Source organism: Euleptes europaea, chromosome 9 (assembly GCF_029931775.1).
Source record: "Euleptes europaea isolate rEulEur1 chromosome 9, rEulEur1.hap1, whole genome shotgun sequence".
NCBI lineage: Eukaryota > Metazoa > Chordata > Lepidosauria > Squamata > Sphaerodactylidae > Euleptes > Euleptes europaea.
Genome location: NC_079320.1, coordinates 61,132,275 through 61,158,935, shown reverse-complemented (window position 1 = coordinate 61,158,935; position 26,661 = coordinate 61,132,275). Strand labels below are relative to the sequence as shown.

Genomic DNA, 26,661 nt, shown 5'->3' with positions numbered 1-26,661 from the left:
GGTAAACAGGGGTTCGTGGGGGAAATAGAGACCCGAACCGTTATTTCAAGAAAACCGTTTATTCTGGCAGCTGCGACCCAGAGGCCCTAACGGGCAGAAATCTCCGAGTCCCGATCATATACTGAGGAAGGGACATTTATCCAAATTCAAGATATGACAGCCCATCATTCAGGGCGCATCCGATTGTAATACAGACAGAGAGGCGGCAGTACAGGAACAGTTTCACCCAGTGCTTGTTGCGGTTCACTGTCGCCCTCCGTGACTCTTGCCCCGATGAGTAGCGCCCAGACACGCAGAGACACCCTGCCCAGCAACAAGCGACCCCCTTGCCGTCCTAATACATTTCAACGCATTTACGGGAAGGAAAAAAGAGATGATGACAAATGGCAAAATCGGTGGAACTTCCATAGCCAGGGGGAGTCTACCTCGCCGCCTCAAGGGGGAAGGGCTGGGCGCCTCTCCCCTGCCCGCCGCCCTTGCAGCCCCCGCCCCCGCGCGGAAGGGCGGGGGAGCCGGGTCCAGGCGCTGCGCAGGGAGGCCAGCGGCCGAGGCCAGGCAGGCGAGGAGCGCCAGGCGGCCGGAGCCCAGCGGCGGGGGAAGAGGGCGGTGGGCGGCGCTCCGGAGCGCGAGGGGAGGCGAGGCGGGAGCCACTGCGCCTCTGCAGCCGCCGCCGCCGCTCCGGCTCTTCGCCTGCAAGCGCCTGCGGGACCCACGCCGAGCTCCCCGGCCCCGGCCAGCCCAGCTCCAGCCAGCATGCGGCCGTCCGGGCGGCGCGGGGCGGCGCCGGGCTGCCTGGCCGCCGCCAGACGCCGGGCAAAGTTGGCCCTGCTTTCCCCGCGCCGGGCCGGCGGACTCCGAAGGGCTGGCCGCGACTGAGAGCCAAGGGTTGGGCGGACGGGGGGAGAGAGAGAGAGAGAGACGCGTCGGACCCGGCTGGCCTGGCGGGTGAGTTGCCTTGCTTGCTTGCTTGCTTGCCCTCCCCGCCCCACCGCACCCCACCCCACCGCACCGGTCTGCCTTTGGAGTCGCGCCGCCGAGGCCCTTTGAGCCCCCGCAATAAAAGAGGGCAGTTAAAGCTTGGGGGCCGAACACTGGGGTGCTTCTCTCCGCCCCCCCCCACCCCACCCCATCTTAGTGTCTCCGGAGGGTGCCACCGATGCCTCCCGTTTCATTGCTCCCCCTACGCTTTCCGGAGAGGCGGCGATCCCAATCAAAGGCTGCGCACCACAGAGCGCGGTTGCCAAGATGTGCTGCTGGCTTTCCCCCTTCTTCTTCTTCTTCTTCTTCTTCTTTTGCATCCATTGCCGAGTTCAACTTGTTTTGGAAATGGTGCCTTTGGGCAGCGGGGAGAGCGAGAAGCCCGCCAGGATGTCTTGGCGCATAGCGCCCTCTAGCGCCCGGCCGGAGAGCGCGGCTCCGCCTGCTCCGCGCTGCCGCCGTCGCCCGGCCCGGCGAGGAGCCGGCCGAGTCCAGCATTGGCCGGAGCCACGAGGTTCCCCTCCCCCCTCGCATTCATTGTCTTCCAGCTCCTCGGGGGGCCTCCACGTTTCCTGGTAGGTCTCCACCGGCGGTGACCCGCAAGGGCGAAATGCGACTTCTTCCATTCCCTTCGGAAGAATTTCCTACCAGTTAAGAGCGGTTCCTCGGTGGAGCAGGCTTCCTCGGGAGGTGGTGAGCTCTCCTCCCCTGGAGGTTTTTAAGCAGCGGCTGGATGGCCATCTGTCAGCAATGCTGATCCGATGGCCTTAGGCAGATCGTGAGAGGGAGGGCGCCTTGGCCACCTTCTGGGCATGAAGTATGGGCCACTGGGTGTGTGTGTGTGGGGGGGGGGAGGTAGTTGTGAATTTCCTGCATTGGGCAAGGGGTTGGACTAGATGACCCTGGTGGTCCCTTCCAACTCTATGATTCTAGGTTTGGCAGCCTGGTTTTGCGCACGGGAGTTCTCCCTGGCCTTACGCTTTCTCCGTTAAAGAGTCGACGTGGATCCGGTAGCCTCTTTAAGCACTTGCTGGTGGGGGGGGAGAGAGAGAGAGCTGGTTCCCCCCCCTCCTTTAATGCATGGAGTGAGAAGGGCAGGCAAGAAACGTAGTGAGGCTACTGGGAATTAAATTGGCTCGGGGCTTTTGTCTCCCCCCCCCTTCCCCGCTGGCTCCCTGCGGCGAAAAACGCCCCTTCGCTTCTCTTCCAAGCAATTAAGTTTCGTGGGCTGGGAGGGCTGGGAACCGGGACTATGCAGACCAGTGTCGGAGCAGGAGGAAGGCCGACCCTTTCGAGGGCTCAACGCTGCATGAAAAGGAATCCTCGTCGGAAACCCGCCTGGGATCTAGGAGATGAGGCGGGTTCCAGCGGGGGTTTCTCTCCGCAGACGGGACGGCGAGGAGCGAAATATGTTTGGGGCGAATTCGTCGAACTGGTGTCGTTTCAGCCCCAGTTTGAGCGCATCCCGCTGGGACCGGGATGCTGTTGGTGTTTAAGCCGGTGTCATTCCCATCCGTCTAACGATACACACAGCCCGCTCCGGTGTCTACTCGGAAGCAAGTCAGTTGACCCCTGGGTATTTGCTCCGAGTGAACGTGGTTGGCAGAGGACTGCCGGAGGGTTCGGGTACCTTTTCGCCTCCCAAAATTTGAATTTGGCTGGAAATGCAACCCTGTTCCGAGTCATCCCAATCGGTTTTTATTCCCGTTGGATACCAACGGGTTTAGACTGGAGTCAACTCCTAGGCAGTGTGTCCCAGTCGAAACCCATTGGATACCAAACAGGTTTAGGCCGGAGTCACTCTGGGATTGCACAGCAAGTCGGAGTAAATTGGCAGAATCCGGTGCGTGGCTCGGTCTGTCTGAACCCCATTTGAAATGGATTCAACTTGGATTAAAGACGGCGGCCGTCAATGTAAACCTGCCAGTCTTCACAGTTACAGATCAGATCCGGAGTTTGACTATGCCGATCCGGAGTCGGCGCTTCGCGATGAACGCGCATTCTGCTTCTCGCTTTGCCAGAAGCTGGTTGCGGGCTCGGGGCAGGGTCCTCCCCTGCCTTCGGCATCAACTGCCCTGCAGGTGACATAGCTGGGTTTCGGGTACCAATCGCCACTTCCAGCCCGTGCAGATTTGCTGATGCTCGCGAAAGGAAAACCTCGTTCATGAGACTTCGCGATGTCGTTCCGGTGCGTTTATCATTCAGAAACAAACCCTCCCCAAAAAATCTGCTTTGTGATTCACAGTGGGTCGCCGTGTTAGTCTATCTGCAGTAGTAGGAAAGGGCAAGAGTCCAGTAGCCCCTTAAAGACTAGCAAAAATATTTTCTGGCAGGGTATGAGCTTTCGTGAGCCACAGCTCACTTCTTCAGATATCTCCTAGAAATGGTTCGGATTGCCCCTGCCACGGATTGCTACTGCTGGCATCGGTTTTTCTGTGCGTGCGTGTTTTCAATAGGGGTCTCTAGTGGAATCTGATACCCCCCCCGTCCCCCTCCTCCTCCCCTTCTGTTCCTATTGGCGAGTCCAAGCTGAAGTTCATTTTTCCCGACGCCGGGCAGCCATGCGTTCGGGTCTTTGCTGCTGGCGGCTGTCGACTCCTCTGAGTAAGTCGCTCAGCTTCTGAAACTCCTGGGGGAAACGTCCGCCCCCCTTTCCTCCCCCCCCCATTTTCTCCCAGGGAGAAGCGAGCTGAGCTAGAGAAGGCTGGCCGGCCCGCCTGGAGGGAGTTTCCCCTCGCAAGTCGGTGCGGCCGGGCGTGGGAGCAGCGGGCGAGTTCGCATCGCGGGCAGATGCGCCTTTGCCGTCCAGAAAAGGGCTGCTTCCAGCGGGCTGCTGCGCGCTTCCTAGGATGGCGCTGCGTCGAGCGGGACGCGCGGGATCGGCGTCCGAGCCGACGTTTAGGACCCGGCTCCCAGCTGGACCACTGGCGGCGCCGCGGCTCAGCTGGGCTCTTCCTTAGGCCCGTCCGATTGACTCGCGAGTAAGTGGCTTCGACGGCTGCTCAAACTTCGTGGCGGGGGGGGGGGGGAGCGCAGTGCGACTTGGCTGTCTCTGCAGATTTTGGACGAGCAGCCACGGTTTTTCCCACCTCGAGGGAAGGGCGGGCGGAAAACTCCTCCGGTGCGCCGGCCTCCCAAGCCGGGCCGTCGTTCATTTCTGGCTGGGTAGCGAGCAGATCCGGTGGGGACGGAGCTTGGGGCGCGCGGCCTGAATTCCGTTTGGGCCACGTTGGGTTTTTGCAGCATGCCAGGGGAGCTTGGCCCAGCGGTGCCCGCAAGGGCTGGGGCATCTCCCTCCCTCCCTGGGGCGGCGGAGTGGGAAAAGCCCCGCGGGAGGGGAGGCCGGGCTTCCCTTTTGAAAGGCTTTGCGGCACGACCAAGCAAACCCTAAAGCAGTTACCGACTTGGGAACGGGACGAGCCGCGTTGGGAGGCGGGTTGGCCGTCGAGCTCTGCGGAGAGCCGGGCTGGGCGGAGATCACAAACTTGGAGGACTCAGTTAAAAGAAGACGAATTTTTTTTTAAAGACTCCAGTTCAGTGGGTCTCAACCTTTTTTGTCCATTTCCCCCGTTTCCCCCATTGTTCAGAATATAATTCCCCCCTTCCCAAACTAGTCTGTCTCAAAAGGCGCATTCCAAATAATAAGCACTTTGCTGAATAGTGGTCCCAATCCCCCCAACCCTAAACACCCCCCCCGGGGGGGAGTCCCTCCTTGTAGAGAACTCCTGCTCTAGTTTTCGCGTTTACGATTTACAAATTGGCCGTTTATGCCCGGGAGGTTTTGCATTGGGTTTGCCGCTCTGTAGCTGCACCTTCCCCCCATCCGCATTCTCAAAACTCTGCATGGGGGGCTTACTGTTGAGTTTGGAGAATGCAGATGGGGGGAAGGTGCAAATCCAAGGCAGAAGCCCCCCCCCCGTGCATAATGGTCAACTTCGCGCCTTCGGGGGGGGGGCGCGCCACGCAAAATGAAAAAAAAAAACCCCAAAAGAGAGACCCGCCCCGAGCACCCTTGCGGGCCCGATCCTACAAGTGTTTCCTTGGCAGTCAACCCCAAAGTATTGGGAGGGGGAGGTCGCCCCTTCCCCAGCGGCTCTACTCGGAAGTCAACCTCACTGTATCTAGGGGGGCTGGGGGGTCGTGGTCAGCGCGACCTCCCCCCCCCCGACTTACTTTTGCGGTCGGGGATCGGCAGCCAAAGTCCCCATGGGGCGTCGTGGGGGTCACCCCGGTTCGCAGGGGGCTGCGGGGCTAGTTTCCCCTGAAGCCACCCCCTGCTTTTGGAGAAGGGGGTGGCCTGCGTGGGATCCCGGCCCCGAAGGAGGACGGCGGCGCGTTTGATCCTCGGGGCTGCAATAATCCCCCCATTCCCCCCCCCCCCGGTCGGAAGGCTGCGAGCCGCGGAGGCGCTGTCGAGGCTTTTCAGGCGAGAGAAATGAGTTCCGGGGGCGGCTCGGCGGCGGCAGCGCCTGCTCTGGCGGAGGAATCTGGGCAGGCGAGCGGGCCAGACGGCGCGGGCGGCCGGAGCCAGGAGGAGGAGGGAGAGAAGCACGGGCGGAGGGCGGCGGGCCGCTCGCCATGCGGGGCTGGGGGCGCGGGCTGCGGAGACCTCCTCCCGGGAGGCGTTGAGGGCCAGGCGGAGGTGAGCAATGGGGAGACCCGGGGGGGGGGGCGTCGACCCCGCCTGGGGCGTCGCAGCTTCTCGGGAGGAAACTGTAGCCATTGATGCCGGGGAGGTTTCGCCTTGGGTCTCTGGACGCCCGTTCCCCCCCCCCCCCATCCGAGTTCTCCAAACTCAACCGTGCAGAGGTTTGGGAACCTGGACGGGGGCCAGGCGCATCTCGGGAAGCGAAACCTCCCGACGCATCGACGGCCTTCGTTGCGGGAAGAAAGTTTGGAGGAGAAAGTTTGGAGGAGAAAGTTTGGAGGAGAAAGTTTGGAGAAAGTTTCCAAGCGGGACCGTGGGGGGGGGGGGGGGAGCGAGCGACGCGCGCCTTGGAACAAAAGCTTCCCGGCTCGGCCTGCGCCTGGAGACATCCAGAGAGGCCAAGCTCCTGCCTTCCCTCTCCAGTTGCCTGCAAGTGTGTAAGTGTGTGTGTGTGTTTGTAGGGGACCCGAGGAGACTGGCCCGTTGGACTTAGGGGGTTGCAGGAGGGGCTGCTCGGGGGGGGGGAGAGGGTCATTGTCCTGCTGGCTCGGCGTGGGACCCGGGGGCGCGCGCGCGCGCAAAACCTCCCCGGGCTCTGCCGGCTCCGTCTGCGGCGCTGGCCGGACCGGGCCTTGGCCCTTGACGCCCGGGAGGGTTGGCCCGGGGTTGGCAGCCTTCGCTCGAGAGGCGCGTTTGCCCCAGCCGCATTCTTCGCACTCGAAAAGAAGCCCCCTCCCCGCCCCCCCCCCGGGCAGAACGGTGCGAATTCGGATGGGGAAAAGGGGCAGCTGGAGAGCGGCGGATGCGAGGCAAAACCTCCGGCGCAAAAGCCTTGTGGCCATTTATTCATGGGAGGTTTTGCATTGGATTTGTCATTCTCTAGCTGCACATTTTCCCCATCTGAATTCTCAAAACTCTGCATGGCGGCTTATTGTTGAGTTTTGAGAATCTGGATGGGGAAAAAGTGTATCTACGGAGTGGCAAAACCTTCCATGAATAAATGGTGGTTCCGGAGCAGGGCACAGTGCTTCAGGCAGAACACAACTCCCAGGCCCAAATCCTGACTTCATAGATCTATACAATTTCAGAACTGCCTCCAGGTGCTACTCTTACAGGAGGGTCCCCCCTTTTTATCTGTCAACCCCTTACCCAACCGTGCTGCTTTTGTAATTGGATTTAGTAAAACGCGTGCATTCCCCCCCCAAAAAAATCTTCTCTAGAATCCATTTGGGGTTTTGGCATGACTGTTGTTCAACTGTCGACTGCCCTGTGTTACTCCCTCATTTAACTTATTAGTAGGAGTTTGTCAAAGGAGATGAAAAGTTGCCAGGGCACTGGGGATTTGATTGATTTATTGATTGCTTGCCTGAGTTGTATTGAGGAAGAGCAAAAAGGGATAGTGGTGCATCCTGAGAAGAAGGGCGTGTGTTTGCGTTATATATGGAGCATGTCAAATTAATGCCCATAAAGAAGGCAATTCACTGCCGGAGGGGGGGGGGGAATCTCTAAAGTACAACTCAGGCACAGTCGGGTAGTTTGAGTTCTCATTGATTTCAGTGGGGAAGTAAAATCCGTGCTTAAGGCTGCAAGCCTGGGCATGCCCACCTGGGAGTAAGCCCCATTGAACATAGTTGGGAGAGGTTATGTCTGTGTGGAACAGGGGACATTGAAACTATCGAACATGCACTGGTATGTTGCCCATTCTACCACGAAGTTAGATCAAAGCTTATTTCCCCCCTACTTGGTAAATTCCCTGATGAGTCAGTTGAGCTTTTGGCAAAGAAGCTCCTATTAGGAGAAGACCCTCAGCTTACGCTCCAAACTGCCAAGTTCTGCACTGTTGCTATTAAAATACGCAGAGCTTTATTAGAGAATGATTGTTAGATTATTTTACAATTTTATCAATTTTAATGTGATAATTTTAACCAGGGGTTGCTTTTATGGACCTTACACCTTTATATGTACGGGCAGTCTGTGATTCTGCGGTGCAAAACTATTGTGTCTAGGAATTTTGAAGTGTTGGCACGTGTTTGGTCAGTCGGCCGTATTAATAAACTTGCCTTGGCTTATTTCTGAGTAGACTTGCGGTAGGACAAAGTTGCATTCATCCCTCCATTGAGACTGAACAAGAAGACCAAAGGTCAAACTAAAGGTCCATCAAGTTCTGTGTTCTATTTCTAACTAGCAGTCGCAATGGGGACTTTGACCGGTTTTTAAAAAATGCTAAATGTTGGCTGGATTGTGCCGTTGTGTTCTCTGGGTGGTTTCTGTAATAACTTCACCCTCAGACTTTTCCAAAGGAATCAATACTTGAGCATTCAGAGAGGAGGACTGATCGGTGTTTTTGATATGTCGCATTTTCTTTCTCCCTGTCGGTTTCTCTTGCAAGATCCTCAGCATCCTACAAAACCTTGTAAGAAAATGATCACTCTCATTTTAGAAAGCATGAGTTAGTTAACTTACCACAGTGGGAGAAAAATAGGTAAGAAGATTGTGTCTCTTTCACAGTCTTGACAGCTGTGTGTGCATTATACATGTGTGTGTGTGTGTAAAGTGCCGTCAAGTCGCAGCCAACTTATTTTGACCCCTTTTGGGAGATTTTCATGGCAAGAGACTAACAGAGGTGGTTTGCCAGTGCCTTCCTCTGCACAGCAACCCTGGTATTCCTTGGTGGTCTCCCATCCAAATACTAACCAGGGCTGACCCTGCTTAGCTTCTGAGATCTGACAAGATCAGGCTAGCCTGGGCCATACATGTACTGCACATAATTGGTGCCTTTTAGTAATACCCATTCACAGGAAAGGTTATGAACACCTTTCATATATATAGGCTTCCAGCGACTTGATTCAAAGACCAGTTATGTCCAGAGCTAATGTAAATTTAAGCCAGTCAGGATAGGGCTGCGATCCTGTACAAGCTTGCTGGGGAGTAAGCTCTATTGAACTCAGAATATGAGCCATTAATAGCAAATATATAAACTTTGAAAATAATTTATGGTAATAGCTGTAAAAGTAATCTGAACTTCACAGGAGAAAGAGTTATGGTGTGTTTCTTCTGTACCTATTATTGGAGCTGTAAGTCAGTGGCTTAAACCAGTGGATGCTTCCAGAATCAAATTCGAGCAGTACGCAAAAGCTAGTGCCTGGTGATTGATGAAACTGGTATATGAAACTGTTTCCGTTTGATACATACAATTTAAAAGTTAAAATGGGTATTTAGTGAAAGGATTTCTTTTTCTTGAGATTTCCCATAACATTCACACCAAGGATTTTGCTTGGTGCAGAAAATCTTGCACTGGCAGAGCAGGTATTGGCATCCTTCCTAACATGTCCCAGAGTTTCTGTTTCTAATTACCACATAGTGATTCTGGCATTGTGAGCTGTCTTGTTGTATTCATTTGTGTACCCTTCTGGTCTTAAGAGATGTGTGCTGCTGTGGCTTAAATCCATTGGATTATATTGGGGAAGGGCTGTAGCTCAGTGGTAGAGCTTCTGCTTGGCACGCAGGAGGTCCCAGGTTCAATCCCCGGCATCTCCAGTTAAAGGGACCAGGCAAATAGGTGATTTGAAAGACCTCTGCCTGAGACCCCGGAGAGCCCCTGCCAGTCTGAGTAGACAATACTGACTTTGATGGACCCAGGGTCTGATTCAGCAGAAGGCAGCTTCATGTGTTCACAAAACAATTCCCTCGTGTCTGAATGTATTTTCACTGGCCAGCAGTAGTGGTTCGAAGCAAGGCTGTTTGGCAAAGCACGCACACACACATACCCCAGAGTCATAGCCATTAACAGTCTTAAGCGACCAGCAAATGCAGGTGTAATAGCACCACACAGGTGTAATAGCACCATATGTGTCACTCAACGAAGTAGCTCTGGGGTGCTATATCGCAGTTGTCTTCCTGTGTCTGTTAGCACTGGGAGAGACGTCCACAGTTGTTTTTTGGTGCTCTTTCCCCTTGTTTTTGAGGGGCTGGGAGGGACAGCTGCAGTGGTGTTCCGGCCGCAAACAACCAGCAAATGCCGTGCTCTCCCAGTGCTAACAGACACAGGAAGACAACTGCAGTGTAGCACCCCAGAGCTACTTCTGTGAGTGACACATATGGCACTATTACACCTATGTGGTGCTATCATACCTGTATTTGCTGGTCACTTTCCTGAGGTTCAAGGGCCAGGAGATTCAGCAGATGCTATAGGGAAGAGGACTGAAGCTAATGTGAGATGATAATTATTGAGTTGAGGCAAATGGCTGAATGCGTATCTGGGGGGTGGGTGGGGAGGAGATACTATATTATGATGTCAACTTCAGGGAAATTCTTTGGCCTATGAAGTTTTTAATCAACGTGTGATTTTTTTTTCAATGACTATCTCCATATGTACATACTTTCATACCAGTATGGACATTACGTAGAGAGCCAACGTGGTGTAGTGGTTAAGCCACTTGTGTGCATAAGGCATTCTGTATCGCTATTTATTAGTATTGAATGCTGGTCGCTATTTATTAGTATTGAGTGCCATCTTGTTTATTAATTATATGGAGTACAGAATTTGTATCAGGTGTTAAGGTGTGTTTTAATTGATGTTTTCTTACGCATTGTTGTAACCCGCTCTGAGCCCAGCTTGCTGGGAATGAGGGCAGGCTATAAATATGAGGAATAAATAGATAAATAAGAGTGGCTGACTCTAATCTGGAGAACAGGTTCGATTCCCTGCTCCTCCACATGAAGCCTGCTGGGTGACCCTGGGCCAGTCACAGTTCTCAGAACTCTCTCAGCCCATGCAGAGGCAGGCAATGACAACCCGTCTCTTGCCTTGAAAAACCCAACGGGGTTGCCATAAGTCAGCTGTGACTTGACGGTGCACACACACAAACACGTGGGCATTCTGCTCTGGAAGGAACATAATGCCCAACTACAGCTTGATAGCCTTGAGTTACAGTTCCCTCTAAAACTGTAAAGCTAGGCAAATGGTAACAAGTTTTAAAGCAGGTTTGCATATGAAGAAACAAATGAGAACACGAATAGTTTTTGTTTCCTGTGCCAGAAACAAAAACGTTTGGTCATGGCCTTCGGGAAGTTTATATGAACCTTAAGGCTTAGCAAACAGTTTTACTGTTTTGGAAATTGATAGGGGGAAAAAAATCTGAAACCTTGTGATATTTCAGAGATAATAAAAAATTTTATAGCCATAGCCTTTGGCTAAAATGTTGTGGAAATGGAATCATTTTGGTTTGCTGAAGGTGAACAGTTGATGATAAAGTATAAACTGAAGACTTTTATGGAATACCATTTATTGACTGACCTGATGTGTTTACATTGCTTTAAGGATGATTATTTTGCCCTTGGTATCAATACTGTGCTGTAATTATAGCTCTTGTGCTGGGATCGTTCCTAGTACCCATCAGCAGTAAATCACAGATGAACATGAGAGCTTGTGGGTAGCTGCCTGCTGGGGTGCTCCTTGTCAGGGAGATGGAGAGTGCTGTTCCTAGTAGGTCTTGGAGTAGGGTACGCACTGCAGACCCTTTGCTGGGAATAAGTTGCAGTGCAAACACATCCATGTGGCAGGTGGATAAAAGGTGAGGATTATGTGTTCACAAGTGCCATGGGATGAAGTACTCAAGAATGGGATTCTTCAGTTTTTGTGTGGAAAGAGCTGCTCAAACAAATATGTCCCTGTCCAGTTAGTGGGATACCAGCAGTGTGCAGAAGAGCCAAAACATTTCTGTAATGTGTTTTTGTTCATCTTTCAGTCCCTGGATAATCATTTTATAACATGCCCTTTATCACAGCCAAACCACAATTTGGACCAGTGGTTTCCAAACTTCTTGGGCCACCGCCCCCTTGGTTCCACAAACTCAACCCCAGCGCCCCCTACCCTAGCCTATAAAAAGCATTATTCAAAATAGGGGTTTGCATGACGCACTAAAGAAGATAATAACAATAAAATTTCAAAACCGTAACAATTAATTGCACATCTATTCAAAATCAAATTACAACTTTTTAGTTGAAATTTATCCAGCAAAACTGATGAGCTTGATCCAGTAGTACCATCTCTTCAAAGTCTGGAAACAAACTCTGATAGTTTCCACCCAATTTGCCAGCACGGTGCCATAGCTGGATCTATTGTAAATTAGTCAATGGGCGAAAACGCATGGTCGCTTTATCCTCCTTTAATCCCTGTTTTAGCCAGGATCGAACGCACATTAGGCGAAACGCATGCATTCGATCCAGGCTGAATCCTGACTGAAACAGGGATTAAAGGAGGATAAAGCGACCATGCGTTTTTGCCCAATAATACAGTTGAAGGGGCCCACCTCTAGTACCCCCCTGCTGCCCCCTTGCCCCTTAGTGCCCCCCTAGATCTACCACCCCCCAGGGGTGGTACTGCCCACTTTGGGAACCACTGATTTAGACCATCTTGGGTTTTAAAGCTATTGATAAACTCATATTCTCTAAACATGTGACTTGACGTGTGAGTGTTCACCTGTCTATAGTGTTGTAAATTGGATGAATAGATGGGCATTTATGTACAAAGAGTGGAGAATGGAGGTTTTGGAGACTATTCGGCTTCTAGGCAGAAAGTTATTTGAACCTTTCTGTCTGGCTCTGCTTTGTGGAGCACATTGGGTGATGTTAACCTGTGGTTAAGGTGGTGGTGGGGACGATACCATATTCTGTGTTTCCCTAAGAATCTTTTTAAAAATCAGGATGCTAGGTTATAGCTGTAAAATAATACTTTAATATCTTTATTATATTATTCTAAACTATTGGCTTCCCAGATGTACGCTGGTTAGCAAGAATGATCAGAGTGAATAAGTTTAATTCATTCCAAGGCAAATATCATAGTTACTGTAGCCAAATCTGAATCTTGTGGGCTCTGGTATATGCGCTTGCTCATTAAAAGATTGTTTGGGTAGCCATTGACATTTTTCATGGCTTTGTAAGTTCCACACATTCCTGTATTCAAATGTTGGTTATCTTGCAATCTTGTGAGGCAAGCAGTCTGATTTGCCTTCTGCAGGAAAGAAATCGGGTGCCTTGAACGTTGCATTACCTGTAAATGAAAATCAATTTTTGACATCTGCTGCTACCGGGATCATTTGTTTGAAGTTACTGCCTCTTGTCATGAATGGAGCATCTAATCTTTAAAGTAATAGGCTCTTTGAAGGCATCATGTAGGATACTACTGTTGCTTGAGGCATATAATCTGCCATCCGAAACCTTACGAATATTTGGTAGGAACCAGGGGAGTATTTTCACTATCTGCCTGTTTAAATTAAATGGGCTAGGAATGATATTTGTCATGAAAGCAGTGTGCCATGTTTGAGATTCGTTTAGGGATCGGTGCAATCTTAAGTGGAGTTATACCCTTCCAAGCCCATTGACTTCAGTGGACTTAACTCTGCTTAGCATTGTAGTGCAGGACTGAATCGGCATAAATGGCAGAGCTCCAGTTTATTTTTAATGGATAGAATTACTAACTGCAACAACAATTTAAAGTCATAGTAATTGCCAACCATTTGCTCCTGGTGGTTCTGAGCTTCTGGGAACACAAAGAAATGTCCAGCTGATTCTCCATCTCTGCCTTCTGGGATGTAGAAGTTTAGTTGTGAGGAGAACAGAAGAATGCAGCAGTACTGAGCAGTTTTGAAATGAAACAAATATAGGTTAATTAGTATTTATTGGCTACCTTTTCTTCGTAACGAGACCCAAAATGACCTACCACAAATAAAATACAATAAAAGCAATAAAGTTTAAATATACAAAAGCACAAAAAGGACAAATTGTATCTTGGGACCAGTATGGAATCCATTGGGCGAGTTGTTCAATGCCACAGGGTAAGAGCTAAGTGCCATGGGGTTTGTGTTTCCTAGCCATGCTCAAGGTACATACCTGAGACAAGAACAGGGTTGCTAACAGGCATGGAGAAAAACGTCCTGTCTCTTTAGTAGAGACTTGATGGGATGTTATTTACCAGGTAGTGCTGTTTATCTCCATGCCATGAAAAGCTTCAACTGCCCATTTCCACACATTAAGCCTCCTGTAAAGGGACAGGATACTTTTCTGCAGGCCAGCTGTCAGCTCAGGGGTGGGGCCGTGGCTCAGTAGTAGAGCCTCTATTTGGCATGCAGAAGGTCCCAGGTTCAATCCCCGGCATCTCCAATTAAAGGGACTAGGCAAGTAGGTGATGCGAAAGACCTCTGCCTGAGACCCTGGAGAGCCGCTGCCAGTCTGAGTAGACGATACTGACTTTGATGGACCAAGGGTCTGATTCAGTATAAGGCAGCTTCGTGTGTTCATGTGATAGGAAGAGCAAACAAAAGCTCAGTTAAGATGTTGCAGGTAAATGTCTCATTCCTATTGGTTGCACTTCCTGAGTGATTCTCAAAACGGTTCATGCATCAGCAGTTGTCTTGGTTGTGTGGGTATTGTGCCATTCCATCTTAGTCTGTCACAGTTGGTGAAATATGTGTGTTTATTTACTTCAATTATACCCTGACTTTCTCCCCAAAGGGGACCAAATCAGCTTTCATCTTTCTTTTATCCTCGCAATATCTCTATAAGGTAGGGTGTGACTGGCCTAAGATCACCCAGCGATCTTTTAGACCACTGAAGAAGGCAAATAGGCTGAAACGCATATTGTCTTTATGTGATTGTATGTCTATGGTTCGTGTATGGCTGCATGTCTAATTGCATATTATGCCAATTGTGTTATTTTAATATATGCGTTTGGAAAGCTCTTTGCAAGGCTGTATAGGAGTCATTAGCATTATTTGGTTTTAACTTGTATTAAATTTATATGCACTTAGACAACTTATTAATGGTTTAGCTTTCAATTATATTTTTGGCCTTGTTAGTTGTTTTTTTGTTGACCTTCTAAGGTACTTAATTCTGTTTTTAGGCTTAAGTTTTGTCCCGTCCCCCCTCCTTTTTTGGGGGGACCTAGCCTCTGGGAAGCCCACAAACAAGATGACTGCAGCAGTATCCTGCCTGTGCGCCACAGCTCCTAACGTCTGTGGGTTTTTTTTCCCTCTCCAGGTTTTGGGGAGCTGCTTCCATGGAGGGCCATTTGACCATGTTGCTGCTGCTGCTCCTGCTGCTGCTCCTGCAGCGTTTTGGAAACTGTGAAGGAACCCCGGGACCACAAGGTGCCAGCCCAGTGCAGTTCACGCACGCTCAGTACAATGCCACTGTGTACGAAAACTCTGCTGCCAAGACTTACATTGGGCACCCGGTTAAAATGGGCATTTACGTCACAGACTCGTTGTGGGATATAAAATACAAAATAATTTCTGGGGACACCGAGAACCTGTTCAAAGCCGAAGAGCATGTTTTGGGAGACTTCTGCTTTTTGAGGATACGGACCAAGGGAGGGAACACAGCGATACTTAACAGAGAAGTGAAAGACCACTACGTGTTAACTGTCAAAGCAATAGAGAAGAACACAAATGCCGAAGCTCGCACAAAAGTCAGAGTGCAAGTGCTGGATACAAATGACTTGAGGCCTTTGTTTTCCCCAACTTCTTACAGCGTTTCATTGCTGGAGAATACAGCAATAAGGACCAGCATTGCGAGAGTTAGCGCAACGGATGCAGATATTGGAACTAATGGGGAATTTTATTATAGTTTCAAAGACAGGACAGATATGTTTGCGATACATCCAACCAGCGGCGTAATAGTTCTTACCGGCAGGCTTGATTATTCAGAAACAAAGGTTTACGATCTGGAAATCCTTGCCGTGGATCGTGGAATGAAACTCTACGGCAGCAGCGGAATCAGCAGCATGGCGAGGTTGACTGTTTATATAGAGCAGGCCAACGAACACGCTCCGGTTATCGCCGCCCTTGCTTTGGTTCCTTCAGAGCTGGACAAGGATCCAGTGTATGCAATTGTAACTGTTGAGGATAGGGATCAGGGCTCGAATGGAGAGGTGGCATCTCTAAGCATTGTGGCAGGTGATCCCCTCCAGCAGTTTAAAGCTGTCAGAACTTTTCCTGGAGGGAAGGAATATAAAATCAAAGCTGTCAGTAATATCGATTGGGAGAACCAGCCCTTTGGCTATAACCTAACCTTGCAGGCTAAAGATAAAGGAAATCCTCCAAAATTTTCTCCTGTGAAAGTAATCCATGTGGCATCTCCCCAGTTTAGATCTGGACCAGCCCGATTCGAAAAAGATGTTTATAGAGCAGAGATAAGTGAATTTTCCCCACCAAACACACCTGTGGCTATGGTAAAAACGATGCCTAGTTACTCCCACTTAAAATACGTGTTTAAAAATGCACTGACCAGAATCAGATTCAGTTTGAATCCTCACACGGGCCTTATTACTACTTTAGATCCCATAAAAGCAGAGCACGCATCACATTTTGAACTTGATATCATGACGAGCGACCGAAAAGCGTTTACGAAAATATTGGTTAAAGTCATAGATGTGAATACTCACTCGCCTGAATTTACACAGACATCTTATAAAGCATCTTTTGATGAGAATGTGCCTGTAGGTACGAGTGTCATGCGTGTGAATGCGAATGATCTTGATGAAGGTGAAAGTGGCTATGTGACATATAGCATTGCAAACTTAAACCCCGTTCCTTTTGCGATAGACCACTTTACTGGTGTTGTTAGTACCTCTGAGAACATGGATTATGAATTAATGCCGAGAATCTATAAGTTAAGGATTCGAGCTTCTGACTGGGGCACGCCATATCGCCGAGAAGCCGAAGTTCCTGTTACTATAGTCTTAAATAATTTGAATGATAACACTCCACTGTTTGAGAAAATCAATTGTGTGGGAACAATCCCCAGAGAACTTGGGGTTGGAGATCAAATAACAACTGTGTCTGCTATTGATGCTGATGAGCTGCAGTTGGTACAATACCAAATTGAATCTGGAAACGAATTCGACTTATTTAGTTTAAATCCAAACTCTGGGGTTCTTTCCCTGAAGCAGTCATTAGTAGATGGCTTTGGTGCAAAAGCATCCTTTCACAGCGTGAGAATAACAGCTACTGATGGAGAGAACTTCGCAGTGCCTTTGTACATTAATGTCACTGTAGTTGCCGGCCGCAAACCAGTCAGTTTACAGTGTGAAGAAACTGGCGTCGCCAAAATGCTGGCAGAGAAGTTACTGCAAGCCAACAAGCTGCGTGGTCGTAGTGAGGTTGAGGATGCCTTTTTCGACACGCACTCTGTGAACTTGCATGCACCTCAGTTTGGAAATAATCTTCCCCGTAGCATTGAAGTAAGAGAAGATCAGCTGGTAGGTTCTAGCATAGTACTTATGAATGCTACTGATCATGACACTGGTTTCAATGGGAAACTGGTCTATGCCATCTCTGGAGGCAATAATGATAGCAGCTTTACCATTGGTATGGAAACAGGAATGCTAAAAATTTTAACACCCCTTGACCGTGAAGTAAAAGATAAGTACATATTGAATGTTACTGTTTATGATCTTGGAATACCACAGAAATCCAGCTGGCTTCTTTTAGATATTAAAGTTTTAGATGTCAATGACAATTGTCCAGAATTTTTACAGGACAGCTATTTTGTAGATGTGAGTGAAAACAAGGACCTGGATACAGAAATAATTCATATAGAAGCCATAGATAGAGATTCAGGGATGAATGGAGAAGTGCGATATTCCATTCTCACAGATACAGATAAGTTTTCTATTAATAGTGTGACGGGCATTGTGAAAGTTGTAGGGCCTCTGGATCGTGAAGCGCAGCCTGTACATTTCCTGAAAATAGAGGCCAGGGACCAAGCTGAAGAAGAACCTCAGTTGTTTTCGACTGTACTACTGAAGGTATCTTTGGAAGATGTCAACGATAACCCTCCCAAATTTATTCCGTCAAATTATCGTGTGAAAATTCGAGAGGACCTTCCAGAAGGAGCAATTATCACATGGCTGGAAGCCTATGATCCTGATTTAGGCCAGTCAAGTCAAGTGCGGTATAGCCTCTTAGATGGTGGGGATGGAAGCTTTGATGTAGACAAACTCAGTGGAGCAGTTCGCATTGTCCAAAGACTGGATTTTGAGAGGAAACAAGTTTATAATCTAACTGTCCGTGCCAAAGATAAAGGGAAGCCTGTTTCATTGTCTTCTACCTGTTACGTTGAAATCGAAGTAGTTGATGTAAATGAAAATCTTCACCCACCGCTTTTTCAGAACTTTGTGGATAAAGGTTTTGTAAATGAAGATGTTCCTGTTGGAACTTCCGTGATGACTGTGTCTGCTTATGATGAAGATACAGGAAGAGATGGAGAAATTAGATACTCCATAAGAGATGGATCTGGTATTGGAGTTTTTAGTATAGATGAAGAAAAAGGTAAGAATTTGTTTAATTGTTCTGTGTAATATAATTTTAGGTAATTACCGCAACTATGTTTATTTGTGTTTCCTTGGCCTGCTCCTGTAATGTATGTTAGTTTAAATTTTACACACATGGAAATAATCCCATCTCTGGTTTATTGTACTTCATAACTTTCGTAGACTATATAGAATCTGCTTCTTTACAACAGATAGTTTTATAAAGCTATATTTTAACTGGGAGAACTGAATAGGACAAATTGAATGCTTGGAGCACTTCATGTTGAATACATATCTTTAAAGGGAGGAACATGAATTTTGTAATTGAATACCAAAATGTGGTTGTAGCAGTGGAAGGCTTTGAGTATGGAGATTATCATTCAGCATGGTTCTGGGTATGTTCTGCCACTTTCAGTGTTCTAGATAAGGCTCTTATCTCTGTCTAGGATGCTGTACAAGGGCGCAACTTCTGTTCTTCAGTATGATTATAAGTTGAATAAGATTAGAGTGTTTCGCCTGGTCAGTTATTCAATCTGGTAATAGAAGTCAAGACGTTCCAATCCTTGAAGTCCCAGATAGAGCCAAGGCTAAATCTTCCCTATTCACAAATCCATGAAAAGAACATCGATTCTATATATGGATAGATGGTAAAATAGGATCTGACCCTGCATTCCCCTCCTTCTGAGCATATTTGGTTTGGACCCAGCCTGGCTTATGTTTGTAAGCTGGCTGTAATACCTTCATACAGACTGAACACATAGAAACCAAACATACTTTTAGTGAATTCTGGGAATACTTTCTTCACTCCTGGCCAATTCCTTTACTCATTGCAGCTCCTGTCTTACATTGCTTTTGTCCTTTTAGATCCCATAATAGCGTTTTTGGTGGACACAGGGAACTCTCCTCCTCCCCATTTCATCAGTAGAACAGATTGAACCCACCCTTGTTGCAGTGAACCTGTGGATATTAAACCTGGAATAGACAGATACAATTGCAATTCTTCCATCATAGATAGACTCATGTTTATTTGTTCATAAAGCCTGCTTGCACCATATCCAACATCACTTTGTCCGGGAAGCGTGTTGTGTACATACCTGGTAGATCAGTGGAATTTGAAGTCTGCAGAACATGCATTGTACATCAGACAAGATGGCCATTCACCGTCTTTACAGACTGCTGATGTTCCATATTTCTCTTTAATACATCTGCTTGCAGACTGACTGATGCTCATGTTCTTTGTCTTTGTCCAAGGCAAGGTTGATGGTAGTATTCTGAATGAATGATTTTGACGGGCTAGTTCTGTGTTGCTGAGGTAAATCTTTTTCAGTATATCTGGGTTAAGCCTAAGTATAGCAATAGATTGTAGAAGATTTTGGCTATTATCTTAAGCCTCTTGGGGAATAAATTATACTTAATTTAAAAAGATAAATTGACTCTTCTAATTGAACATTCATGAGGTGTATTATATACAATTGTTGAGGTGGCTTATAACTACTTATTAAATTTATTCAAGGCATATGTAGTGGAAGTTTAAGGTTTCAAAGGACAGAATGCCACTTGGCGGTATTGTTTTTGAAAGTGTATTATTTAACAAAATAGTTAATATCATTTTGAGCAGTCCCGAGAGTTGTAATTAAAGTTCTCCGCTTTTACCTTTCAAATTATATAACGCAGATTTTACAAAGCCCACTTGTCAAACTACAAAGCAGGGTTTAAAAAAAGAATGAAGTGTATTTAATGCATAATTTCACAAGTAAATTTTGTCTTGCTGGCAGATAATGTATAATTGTAGTATTCATCCTGTTCTGAAACAAATATGAATATATTTGCACTGAACTGTGAGTTTCAGAGTGAGGCTAGAACAGCAGCTGCAGTAGAAGAAAGTAATCAGTTGAAACCAGCCCTATCTTGGTCACAACTACTGTTGCTTTTTGTATCGGTATTTCTTTTGGGGTCAGGATCATGCTTCTGGAACTGGGTTCTAGGTTTTCTTCAGTTGATTTCTTTATATATGTGCTGGTATGGTTTGAGGTATGATTGACAATGAGGAAATTGTAATTGTTGAAGACTTTCTATTCCTTGGCTCCATCATCAACCAAAAGGGAGACTGCCGCCAAGAAATCAGAAGGAGATTGAGACTGGGAAGGGCAGCCATGAAAGAGCTAGAAATGATTCTTAAGTGTAAGGATGTGTCATTGGCCACCAAGATCAAGTTAATTCATGCCATCATATTCCCTATTACTATGTATGGGTGTGAAAGCTGGACATTGAAGAAAGCTGATAAGAAGAAAGTAGAATCCTTTGAAATGTGGTGTTGGAGGAGAGTGTTACGGATACTGTGGACAGCCAAAAAAACAAACCAGTGGGTTATAGATCAAGTCAAGCCTGAACTGACCCTAGAAGCTAAAATGACTAAACTGAGGCTATCATATTTTGGTCACATTGTGAGAAGACAAGAGTCACTGGAGAAGAAAATCATGATAGGAAAAGTTGAGGGCAGCAGGAAAAGAGGAAAACCCAACAAGAGAGGGATTGACTCAATAAAGGAAGCCACAGCCCTCAATTTGCAAGATCTGAGCAAGGCTGTCAAGGATAGGGCATTTTAGAAAACATTGATTCATAGATTCACCATGAGTCAGAAGCGACTTGACAGCACTTAACACACACACATGGTTTGAGGGCATGTGGTACAGTTGCCTGGAAGGGAAACCTCCTCAGATCCCTATGTATACCACTTTATGTTCAGTGGAAAAAACAAAAACAAATGTGGGATATAAATGTATCAAATGTGTTCTTACACGTAATGCTAATTTTTACTGCGCTTACACAGTCTTAGATATGTTGCCTCAGCTATGTCCTTGGGCTTCCTTACACCAGAATTCCAAAGCATTTGAAAATTCCCTTGGTGTATAGCTGCTTTTGAAATTCTTGGGTCTCAGGCATGACATGAGGTGAAATGGGTGTTCGTCTTGGGGGATGAAAACCCCACTGGGGGTGTAAAGCTCATCCTGTGTTTTTTTTTTTTTTCATGGGATGGCAAGTGTGTCTTTTAAGGAACAATTCACTTAATGATTTCATCACATGTTGTCTTTAGACTATGCCAGACTAGCATTAAGGCTGGCTGACTTTAATGGAGACTTGCTGCTACATGTAAACAGTAAGGGAGACAATCAAAACATAAGTAGAGCCCTGCTGGTTCGGGCCAATCTAATCCAGCATCCTATTTCACACAGTGGCCAAATCAGTTGTTTTGGAGGGCCAGCAGGCAGGGTTTGAGGCCAAGGCCTTTCCTTGATCCTGCCTTCTAATTCTGGTATTCAGTAGACTTATGTATGGAAATATGTGTCCTTCTTTTCTTATTCTGAAAGGGTATGCCTTGCTAGGTGGTTCTATTTTCATAATTCTATTTTATTTCCCACTGATTTCAGTAGAAGACTCGAGTACCCATTCTCGGGTCTGTAACCTTCATGCCTTTCTATCCAAACTTGACAAACTTCAGAGAGATGACAGTACTCCTCTATGACATAGACACTGCCAAATTTCAGACGAATACAATAAAGGCGCTCACCTTTTGGAAGCAACGACTTGTGTCCAGGTTCAACATTCAAGTATACAGGATAATTTATAGGAAAGATTCTAAACATTAACACAAACAACAGCATGAGGAAATTTGGCAGAAGGGGGGCAAGGCATCTAGGCAAGCTGGCAGAAGGAGGAGGACCTCTTTTAGTATCATTCAGGATATACGTCATAGATGTATGCTATCCTAGTGGCCACAGTTTACAGTCCATCAGGAAAGCGTCTCCCCCCCCCCCCAAGGATCACTTAACAGGCTTTGCATCCTTATTAGGAAAAGGTTGGCTGCCTTGTAGAAATGAAACCAACGAAAGCTTAAGAGAGAGGCCAACAAAAGAAACAGAACAAAATAAAAGCATGGGTTTTTTTTTTTTAATTATTGGCTGTTTAGATGGGGTATTCGTTTCATTTTTGACAATTGTGATAATCACTAAACACCCTTCCACATTTTTATAATTGTTATAACACAGTTATAAACGCACAGTTACAGTACACAGAGCTTTGCTGTCTCTGTATGTTAAGGTGTCCTCTGCTCACTATAGATAGTAGCTGGTAGGGGCGTGCATATCGATTTACCGAAGTAAAAAAGTAAAACCCAAAGTACCTTTTTCGTATTTTTCGCAGAGGTTAGCACTGGTATGGAAAATAGTGGCAATAAAGGGAGAGGGAGGGAGAGAGAGAGAGCTGGTGATGGACCTCCCTCCATGAATCTGTGCAATTGCTCTGAAAGCCATCTGTGCTCATGATCATCCCTGGTCCACTGCCAGTGAACTCCACTACTTTTAATTTAATTCAGACATATTTGGTCTGTCGTGGACCTATTGCCCATCACCTTCATTGGGTGCCCTCACATTCTAGTATTGTGTGGTACAGGGAACACGTTCTCTGTCCATTTTCTCCACCCAATGCATAATTTTATAAATCTCTGTCATGTCTCCCCTTTGTCACCTTTATTCTACACTGAAAAGCCCCACTCTCTTTAGCTGTTCTTCATAGGAAATGTGCTCCAACCCCTTCATCGTTTTGGTGACCCTTATCTTTTAATTTTTCCAGCTTTGCTTTATCATTTGTGAGATACAGTGGCCAGAACTGTACACAGCATTTCAAATGGGGTTGCACTATCGTTCTGTAAAAAGGTTATTACAACGTTGGTTCTTTTATTTTCTAATAATCTCCAGCATGCAGTATGCCTTTTTCACCACTGGACATTTTCATTGAGCAAGCCTCTACAACACCAAGATCTTTCCCTCTCAGTCTCACGACAGTTCAGACCCCATTTCCAGCGAGAAGTTTTTGTTCCCGTGCACGTCACTTACACTTAACTACAACGAACTTCATTTGCTGTGTTGTTGCCCAATGTGGAGAGATCCTGTTGTAGCACTTCGCAGTTTACCTTGGTTTTCACCATCCTGAATAATCTTGCATCATCTACAAAATTGGCCACTGCACTGCTTATTCCCAATGTCAAATCATTTCTAAACACAATATGTGTTCTTGTAGACCCCACTGCTCACTCCCTTCCATTGCAAGAATTGTCCTTTTCTCTCTGCTTCCTGTTGTTTAACCGATTTTTAATTCATGAGAGGACCCATCCTTTTATCCCATGACTGATAAGCTTACTTAGGAGTCTGAGGTACCTTGTCAAAAGCCTTTTGGAAGTCCAAGTGTATAACGTCTACTGGAGCATGCTTATCCATACGCTTGTTAACCTGCTCAAAGAACTCCAAATTGTTGGGGAGGCAGGACTCTCTTTTACAGAAGCCCTGCTGATTTCCCTCTCAGCAGTCTTTGTTCCTCAGTGTGCTTAATAATTCTGTCTTTAATAAGTTTAACTGGGATGGATGTTAGATTAACTGGATCCTCTCTGGACCCATTTTTAAAAATTGGCCCAACATTTGCTGCTTTCCAGTTACTTGGCCAATTTTAGATTAGTTTGCACAATTTGTTCACTAGTTCACTTAATATATTGCAATTTGTTATTATTTTCCGTGAGCCTTGAACTGTTTGTTAGTGCACATGGCCAATTTTAGAGACAAGGTGAGGGGCCATGGCTCAGTGGTAGAGCATTTGCTTGGCATGCAGAAGGTCCCAGGTTCAATCCCCGGCATCTCCAGCTAAAGGGACCAGGCAAGTAGGTGACGTGAAAGACTCCTGCCTGAGACCCTGGAGAGCTGCTGCCGGTGTGAGTAGACAATACTGACTTTGATGGACCAAGGGTCTGATTCAGCATAAGGCAGCTTCATGTGTTCGTATGTAGATGAACACTTTCACATTTGAGCTCCATTGGTGTATGCCATCTAGACCTCGAGACTTACTAGATTTCAGAACTTCATCTTTTGTCCCCTCAGCACTTTTGTTAAAAGCCCATAAGAGGTTTAGGAGAGCAAGGCACACAGTGTTGTGCTGAATGTATCAATAACATTTGCATACAGTGGATAAAAAAGACAACCACTGTGAATAAAGCATCTGTCGTGTTAATTTTCAGAACCGAGAGAGTAAGATATTAAGATCGTCAATTTTAAGAATTTTGGCACCATCTTGTTCTCTTGGTGTTAGACTGAAGGGGGAAATTCATATGTTTGATTACATATTATCCTGCTTTTATTACTTTTTTTTAATGTAATTTGCCTTGAGTCTCAGGAAGAAACGTAAACAAAGTAAATAAATAAATGGCTTTATACTAAATGTGCAGCTAAGCATGCAATCCTAACCGGGGGGGGGGGGGCAAAGCTCCTTAGGAGCCGGTGTGACTCCGTGCTGGCATATGTGCCCCCTTAACCCGGCTTAAAGGGTAACTTACGCCATCCCGGGGGCAGATGCGCTGGGGAGACACAGAGCTGTGTCGTCCCCTGTAGGGAGATCCTGGAAGGGAAAGCCCGTGCCGGCATGGAAGGGGGGATACCTGAAGCGTTCCTTGGGGTGGTGCTTCCTAACCCCTTTCACCCTAGGAATGTTCCCTCGCCCTGCAGTGTTGCTGCGCCACATTTTTTGGTGGCGCAACCTCGCTGCGGGCAATGGGGGCATTTTCCTTTTTTGTATTTTTAAAACATGTTTTTCTTTTTGACGGCTGCCACAGATCTCCTCCCTCCCCCCCCCCCGATTGGGCTGTAAATTTTCAAGTTATTAGCTTGCAAAAGTTGTTCATAGCTGAACTCCCAACTTAGACAGATATAAGCTGCTTGTGGTCTGTTGATGTCAAGTATGGGGGGGCGGGATTAGGTCTTCCATATTACAAAAACTTTCTTTCCTTGAAGTTACCAGGAAATAATTTTTACTTGCAATAGCTGTTTACAAGAGTCAGCTTGGTGTAGTGGTTAAGAGCGGTGGTTTGGAGCTGTAGGCTCTAATCTGGAGAACTGGGTTTGATTCCCCTCTCCTCCACATGAGCGGCGGAGGCTAATCTGGTGAACTGGATTTGTTTCCCCACTCCTACACACGAAGCTAGCTGGGTGATCTTGGGCTAGTCACACACTCTCAGCCCCACCTACCTCACAGGATGTCTGTTGTGGGGTGGGAAAGGAAGCTGATTGTAAGCCAGTTTGATTCTTCCTTAAGTGGTAGAGAAAGTCAGCATATAAAAACCAACTCTTCTTCTTCTTCTTGTTTACTCATTAATGTTGTGCTTTTCCCCGGCCTATGGGATCAAGTTTGTACACTGGGTAAAGATCTGCAAATGAAAAACCTTACCAAGCTGAGAGCATTTATGGTAGGAAGTTTTCACTCTGATGATGGAAATTCATGCAGTGATTCTTAATTAAAAGTGTAGCTTGGTGTTCCAGTGCCATTATTGTTGGTGCTGTGATTCGGAATCTTTGTACTGTGATGCACTCATGGTTGAAAAATGAAACAGTTGAGTCAGACTTGCATATTTGGCGTGGGCGGGGAACGACTCCGGCAGGCTTGGTGTAAGAATCGCTGTGGAAGGAAGCTACATTCTAACGCTGCAGCATCTCTTCAGCCGCGGAGCGATCGTGTGTCAAACAGTAAATTTTCAAGGACTTTTGATAATGCTAATGAAAATGTAGGGCGCTTCCATGTTTATAGCAGTCATCCTACAGTTTGATTTATTTCAGAACAAAAGGATAAAGAAATGGATTTCACTTTAAAATAAGCTTTCTCTTGCAAAGCAAGCGCATACTGACATCTTACACATTGCTTGAATGAAGAAACCATGAGCTCAGATCACTTATTGAAGCTAGAGCTGGCTACCAGCTTACAATGAAAGTGGGGGGAAAGGTGTTGATGCATGCCTGGGGTGGGGGTGGGGTCTGTTTTTTCTCCTGAGATCTAACACAAATTAGAGGCTTAGTTTTTTACCTGTCGTGAGGTGGGATGCAGTTGTGTAATGCAATTTGTGCGGGGCTTTTTGTTGCTGGTAAAGGCATATTTAGTTGATGCCTTTCTGGGGGAGAAAGAACAAAAGACGTTTACAGTGGCAGGCTTCATGTGTAGCGCTGAGCCAACCCTCCTGATTCTGTATGGGTCCACGGTATGCTCTGCGGTCTGTTTTAGTGCTTCCTAAATAGAAACAGAAAGTTCATGAAAAAGAAAGACTAGCCGCTGCTACCATGTGATTTAAATACCTGTCGCCTCTCCGGAAAGGAGGACAAAGATTGTGGAGAAGGTCGTTCCTTAGTTCCCAAGGGTCAGTTCTACTCCAGAGAGACCCATTTCACACTTGGAGACTCATATGTCTGGTTGATACATTTGTGGCTTAGTATCCTTAAAATAAAAATATAATTGGTTGGTGGGGAAGCTAACCATAGAACAACTTATAATTTTGTTTTACGGGGACCTATGAATAAAGAGATTCTCATTCTCTGAAAGTTATACTAATGGCTAGCATGTGATACTTCATCTTCTCACACTTCAGTTAGACCCCGCTGAAGTTATCAATATATCTAATTCTCAGCATAGCCAGATCTGTGGATACTTAAAGCCAGAGATTGGAGCCAGGGTCAGACAAGACAGTTCTTTCTACAAACCTGAGAAAAGCCTCAGATTTTCAGAAAAATCTGAAAAAAGATATTGGGGTTTTTGTGTGTGTGAAGTGCTATCAAGTCGCAGTTGACTTATTGCAACCCAGTAGGGCTTTCAAGGCAAGAGACTAACAGATTTGCCACTGCCTTCCTCTGCATAGTGACCCTGG

General features: G+C 46.9%; 1 protein-coding gene across 4 annotated transcripts in view; it reads left to right on the top strand.

Moving 5' to 3' along the window:
- The first annotated feature begins 934 nt into the window (after positions 1-934).
- The window catches only part of FAT1 (FAT atypical cadherin 1), a 172,318-nt gene continuing 146,591 nt past the window's right edge, over positions 935-26,661 (top strand). For all 4 annotated transcript variants that reach the window (XR_008933506.1, XM_056855431.1, XM_056855430.1 and 1 more), the window contains exons 1-2: positions 935-945; positions 14,663-17,955. Coding sequence is in view for 3 of the 4 variants with exons in the window: in XM_056855431.1 (XP_056711409.1) it covers positions 14,682-17,955 (3,274 nt within the window). In the remaining variant the exon portion in view is untranslated. The remainder of the gene's footprint in view (positions 946-14,662; positions 17,956-26,661) is intronic.